Source organism: Enoplosus armatus, chromosome 23 (genome assembly GCF_043641665.1).
Source record: "Enoplosus armatus isolate fEnoArm2 chromosome 23, fEnoArm2.hap1, whole genome shotgun sequence".
Taxonomy (NCBI): domain Eukaryota; kingdom Metazoa; phylum Chordata; class Actinopteri; order Centrarchiformes; family Enoplosidae; genus Enoplosus; species Enoplosus armatus.
The window spans coordinates 15,313,165-15,319,164 of NC_092202.1; the positions used below are offsets into that span (position 1 = coordinate 15,313,165).

Here is a 6,000-nt window from a genome sequence, read left to right on the forward strand (position 1 = left end):
GTAGCATGCTAATTAGCCCCGGCTAGCCAGGTTAGCCGAGCTTATGTGGTGTCGTTTGCCTCCGAATGGCAAACACAAGATGAGACACCCGAGTCGGAGGATCCTGTTTCCCGGTAAGCTACAGCGGACCCCAACGGTTGAGTGGCGTCGTTCAGCTGCAGTCGCTTCTGAACGCGACGTTTGCGGCGGCGTCACCTTGAACGTGCCGATTAGGGACAAAACCTGACCGGAGGGCGAGTCACTCCCCCGTCACAGCCTTCAGGCTGCCTCTCGCTCTTAGCATGACTGAATTAGGGCTGCAGCGATTACTCGATGAATCGTTTATTCGATCGAAAAGAAAATGAGTTGTTGTTGACCATTCTGATGATCGGCGAATCGTTTCAGTCATTTTTTTCAAGCAAGAATGTCAAACGTTTGCCGGCTGCCGGCGTTTATGGGAGTAAAAAGAAGAATCTCTGAGGTTTTGGACAAAAGGAGCAATCTGAAGGCGTCACTTTGGGGCGATGAGCATTTTTCCACAGTTGTCTTGACATTTTATATATAAATGTGGCTTCCTTCACTGTAAAAAGTCACTTGGAGGCATGATGCCGCTATTGTTTGCTTTATGGAGACTTTATTCAGGACGGGCAGAAGACAAAAGACAAAACCAGAGCATCCTTCATCTCCCGCCGAGGATATCAACACTGGCATCATCGGAGAGAGAGGGGAGATCGCATTAGCGAAGCCACAGCAAAGGGGAAAGGAATGCACAGCAGCTTCCGAGGCATATTTCAGCCTGGAGGATCCGTATCTCACGCGGGGGTCACTGCAGCGACGCAACTTGATGTGGTAATGTGCACACAAGCCACAAATTAAGCCCGGGCGGAGGGTGAGGGGAGGTTAAAAAGGGCTTCGTGCGAGCGCGCTCCGCAGAGCCCAGGAGATGGCCAGGGGCTAACATGTTGGCCCAATCATTAAGGCATCAATCTGTATGTGTGTGTATACATTGCAAGGGGCTTATACTATACGGAACAGAGCGCTCTCTCTTTAAAAAAGGAAAGGAGATACTCTTCTGTCGTCAACTATTGTTGTCTAGTTCGACTTCAAGTGAGTGTGGCGGCGTAAACTTGAAGACCAACCGTTGGGCGATGTCTTTAACCCTACATCTCGCAGGAGAAAGCATACAGAACAATTGCACATCGATCTCGTGCGTTCACAGAAAGAGATCCTTACCGCTCCAAATGTTTCCGAATTGAGGTGACGAGTCTCTGCTGTTAAAACAGACGCGCTAAAACGTGCTAACATGGGGCGTAACAGCGACGACCCTGGAAGCCAAACATTTACCGGAATAAATCGCCTCTTATCATTTGTGGGGGATGTTATGGTGGACGTTACAATCTGAGCCCATTTGCGACAGCATCTTCCGAATTACCGTCAGTCACTAAGTTGTTGCTGCGCAGTCGTCCAGGAATTATTCAGCTACCCCTGTACAAATGAGCACGAGGTGCAGGGCTCCAGGAATTACCCACCGCCCCAGCAGTCGCCCTCACACTGGCGGATCCTTGTGTTTTTTTCATATTTTCTGAATAAATGTTATCTTCTGCCTGTATTTTCCGTCCCATAACACACCAAATTCATCGTGCTAAAAAAATGTTTTGGTTTCTAAAACGAGGCACAATAAGTTCATGTGTGCCAAGGCTGGTACACAACCAACAGCCCCCTTTTCCAACCAGGAAAATAAAAAGGTTTTGGTTTCAAGTGTTTCAAGAGAACCTCGGCTCTTGCGCATCTTTCCTGCACTGCACCCACCACCACAAATCTCAAACTCTTTTCAACTCTTCTCCCATTCCTTTCCCATTACACCGTCTTACATCTCCCCATAAAAGTGCCAGTCCCCTGAAATATCACAAACACCTCTGAAGGGATGCCATCTCCAGGAGTCGATTAAATGGCAGCCGAGGCTCCAAATGAGGTGCTTAAGCAGCATGAGCCGCTGCTGCCTATTGCCAAAATAGCACCCCCCCCCCTCATTCTCCCCCTTCACCCGTTCCAAAGAGCTTCTTTACCTCCATTTGTTCAGACGGCATTGCCATTAGGCCGTCGCCATGGCGACGCCTCAACGCCGGGCCCCGTTGACTGCGTGGCAATAATGAAGCGCAGTGGCAGCTTTCCTGACCGACTCGTCACTCGTCTAAATGTGGTGTCCGGCGGCAAATCATGGGGGACCGGCGGTAGGAAGTGACGCTCACCGCCTCCCCTCGCTTCCTCACTCAGAGCCACTTTCTGTGTTTTGACTGCCACACCTTTGTGTGTGCGTGAACATTCAGACAAGTGGATGACAGGTTGACAAATAGAGCAGTCTTTTTTGGAGCGATAAGGAAACAAGCGTCAGCCTCTTTTTACGGGAGCAAATGAAGCAAGGCTGGCGCAAATCTGGAACAGTACACTGCCTCTTAAGTTCAACCCGCAAGTGACAAATGACAGATTTCCAACAGAACGCTTTCCTGCTGCCCTAACCTCCATTCATCACACACACACACACACACACACGCACACGCACACACACTCCTGACAGTCATGTAAGGGAAGACCCTGGCGGATCCAGACGTTGCGCTGCCAAAACTGTCTGACAGGCCAGGTGAACCAGCATCGTCCCGCTCCTCAAATAATATAAATATCAGGTGTCCAAGGCTGCATAGTATGTAACCAGTAATAAAATACTCTAAAAAAAATAAAAAATGAATGGTCAGAATTACTTGATAATAAAAAGTTGCAACTAGCTACCTAAAGTCAACTTGCCACTCTGAATTTGAATGGGACATCATGAAAATGAAGAGCCCACGGTGATGCCTTACTGGCGGTAATGAAAAACACAACTTATTGTCAGACATGACAACGAAACTAATTGTCCCAGCTCCAGAGCACTTCCAGATTCCAAGAGAGTCCAAGGCGGCGCTCGTCAGATGTCTTGTTTTGTCCGGCCGTTTATTTATTTTCCAGCGCGTCGCGTACCCATTAAAACGCACACATTTGAACAGACGGAGAAAAAGGGTCTTGACACGGCCCCTCCCGCGCATCTATTTACACTTGCTCTGTGTTTCAACTAGGAAACACCTCAAGAGCATCTGAGGACCAACAGACCAGGAAGCCAAGTCTCATTTTTGGCACCTTGTAATCAAGACTTAAAAAAAAAGGTTCCATATCAGCAGATAGGAATTTGATTTATAGATATATATATATTTTCTCAGCTGGATATTTATTGGTTTATTCAACCATCCCTGTAAAATCCAGTCCAAGAACTACTCCAGGAACTAAAAGAAAAAAGCTTCCTGGATCCGAGAAAAAGTTCTACCGGTGAAACTTTTGTTCACAATAAGTACTAAAAAAAAGGAACCAGAGAACTTTTTGTTTCCATTCCATTCCATGCGAAAGCAATGAGGTGGTGCGATTCATTTCACCTTGACAGAGAGGAGAGCGCCTACGAAACAGCATCAGAACCATGAGACAACTAATAACTCTCCTAGGATACATTCAGAGCTGCAAACAAATAGTTGATTCATTGATTAGTTCATTGAAAGAACTATTTTCCATTTACATCAGTTTAAAAAAAAGGTCACTAGGAACTTTTTCCCACTTTTTTTTTTTTTTGACATTTGAATCGAGCAAATGAATCGACTGGCACATTGGTCCTAATGCACATGAACCTATGTTCATTTACGTCCAAATCAACGACTTACACAGAGCTTCAGCGACCAGAGACGGCCCTCATCGAAGTCCCGACAGCGTCAGAAACGCCGGACCAAATACCCACAAGCCTTCCCGGCTGCTGACCAACCAATCAGGACGCAGCACCTGATGACACAAGAGCGCGCACAAACTCATTTTCCACGGTTTCACTACGGATCCGTCGAAACAATCTGACCCAGACTGCAACAGACAAGATTCGGTCAAGACCGAAGCGATTTGTCGATTACTCACTCGGTTCCAGCTTCTCGAATGTCAGGATGTAATTGCTTTTCTTTGTCATGTGATGGTAAACTGGTACACGGGGGGGGGGGGGGGGGGGGGGTGCACAGCAATATGAACGATCAATAGCAATCATCAGTCCAACCTCGACTTCCTCGTTTGAAGCGCTTGCGCGTTTCAGTGCAACCAATCAAAGGCCTGTCCCTGCTCCACCTTTTCACACTTACAGCGCCCAATAGTCAAGCAGCCCTCTCTCAATCTCTCTCTCTCACACACACACACACACACACACACACACGGTTTGTGTGTTTCATATCCAAAAGCAACATCAGGTAGTTTCAAACCGACACACACTCTGTATGGGGAGTGACATTTAGAAGAAACAGTAAAAAAAGCACACCATTTTTTTTCACCATTAAACATTATTTCCAACCTTTTGGGAATTACAGAGACATTTGCCACTATATACCCCCCCCCCCCCCCCCCCACCACCTCCACAATAAGCATCTGACCAATGTCTTCTGACAGCACAGGAGGAAATCCACTTTTCCTTCCACCCTCCACAGACGCATGCAGTCAGGAGTCCAGCTACATGGACTCGACAGCTTGATGGAGGACACATGAGCATGTGGATGCCGCCCCCCCCTCCCCTCCTCCTCCTCCTCTCTCACAACATAGGGAAACCACGCTGCCTGGAAGAAACAGTGCCGAACATAAAAGCGAGAAACAGCCCCCCCCCCCTCGACACCTCACCTCTTTTTGGTTTGGGGAAGCTCTCGTGCAGGTGAAAGACGACTTTCTCCACGAAGTGCTGAATGTTGCTGTGCTCCGGTCCCCGGACGAACACCATCCAGTCGTGGGTGAAGCCCTCCACGGTGGGTTTCTTCCTGACCTGGGCACGGTGACCGAGTTCCAGTTTCACCTGAACAGCACCCTGTGAAATGGGAAAAAAAATGATGTTGGGAAGGGGGGGGGGGCACTGCACGTGTTTGACAGAGAATGAAAATAATGTTAAAATAATAACATAACGCCTTCTATGGTTTGTTTTTAACTCCATTTTTTTTTTGGTTTTCTTTTCCACGGGTAGAATTCATAATAAGTACCACGCATGAGGCAGAAAAGATGTCTACAAACTTTGCGCAACTGAAATGGGCTCGCACTGCTTTCTATTATAGTGTGTGTGTTGTGTGTGTGTGTGTGTGTGTGGCGGGGGTTAACGTTAGACGGCTGTTAAAAAGATAACGCAATGAAAAATAACAAGGAACCCCCTTGGGAAAGTTGACATTTTACCCGACTGACGCGTTAACATGAAGCCGAATGGCAGGACGGACCGTGCCCGTTCTGAAATAGCCTCATTTATTAGCAAAAGCGGTTCTTTTTTTTCTTTTTTTTCCTCCTTTCCAGGGGAAGCAGAGAAATATTTGGAACTGGCAGGTTTCTGGGTGGAATTATGCATTAACGTCACACTGAGGTAGCGGCACGTCTCGGCTCTAGCTAGCTGTGTAAGGCTTGAAAAATCCCTCGTTACGGAGTAAAAAAAAAAAAAAAAAACACTGACTCCTCCGGTGTGACAAAATAGCAAAATGTCCAAACAGGCTTTCTGTACTCCTTCAGACCGGGCTGGCGAGCAAATCCTCCGGCCGGCTACTCACCGAGTTGGCCATCCTTGAGGCCCCGCGTTACTGTTATTTCATGGAGAATTAGTTTTAAATGCGAGTCGAGGTGCGTACAGTTTGCCTATGACGGCGGACATGGTCTCTCCTGGTCCTGGACTGAAGTCAGACTCAAGACTTTCAAAGGCTCGCCGGCTGTCAAGGCCCCGCAATGACACCGGGGGCATCCGCTGCGGACTTTCAAAATAAAACACCTGCAGTGCAGTAAACACCGTTATCGCGGAACGCTGTTAAAGCGATGCTTTTTTATGTAATATGACATGGTATTTGTAGTTTATTTACTGGAAGATTTTGACGAGACACCACAAAAACCCTCTAAAATGTTTTTTTTTTTAAAGTAAACTACTTATCATGTTTCTATTTATTCAATAAGTATTGAGTT

The 6,000-nt window shown here is 47.2% G+C and overlaps 1 protein-coding gene across 1 annotated transcript in view; it reads right to left on the reverse strand.

The window, feature by feature from the left end:
• The window catches only part of mllt3 (MLLT3 super elongation complex subunit), a 31,176-nt gene extending 25,567 nt beyond the window's left edge, over window positions 1–5,609 (reverse strand). The window contains exons 1-2 of the mRNA XM_070930082.1: window positions 5,598–5,609; window positions 4,699–4,879 (exon numbers count right to left, since the gene is read on the reverse strand). Of these exons, the coding sequence (XP_070786183.1) occupies window positions 4,699–4,879; window positions 5,598–5,609 (193 nt within the window). The remainder of the gene's footprint in view (window positions 1–4,698; window positions 4,880–5,597) is intronic.
• Between the last annotated feature and the right edge of the window lie 391 nt (window positions 5,610–6,000).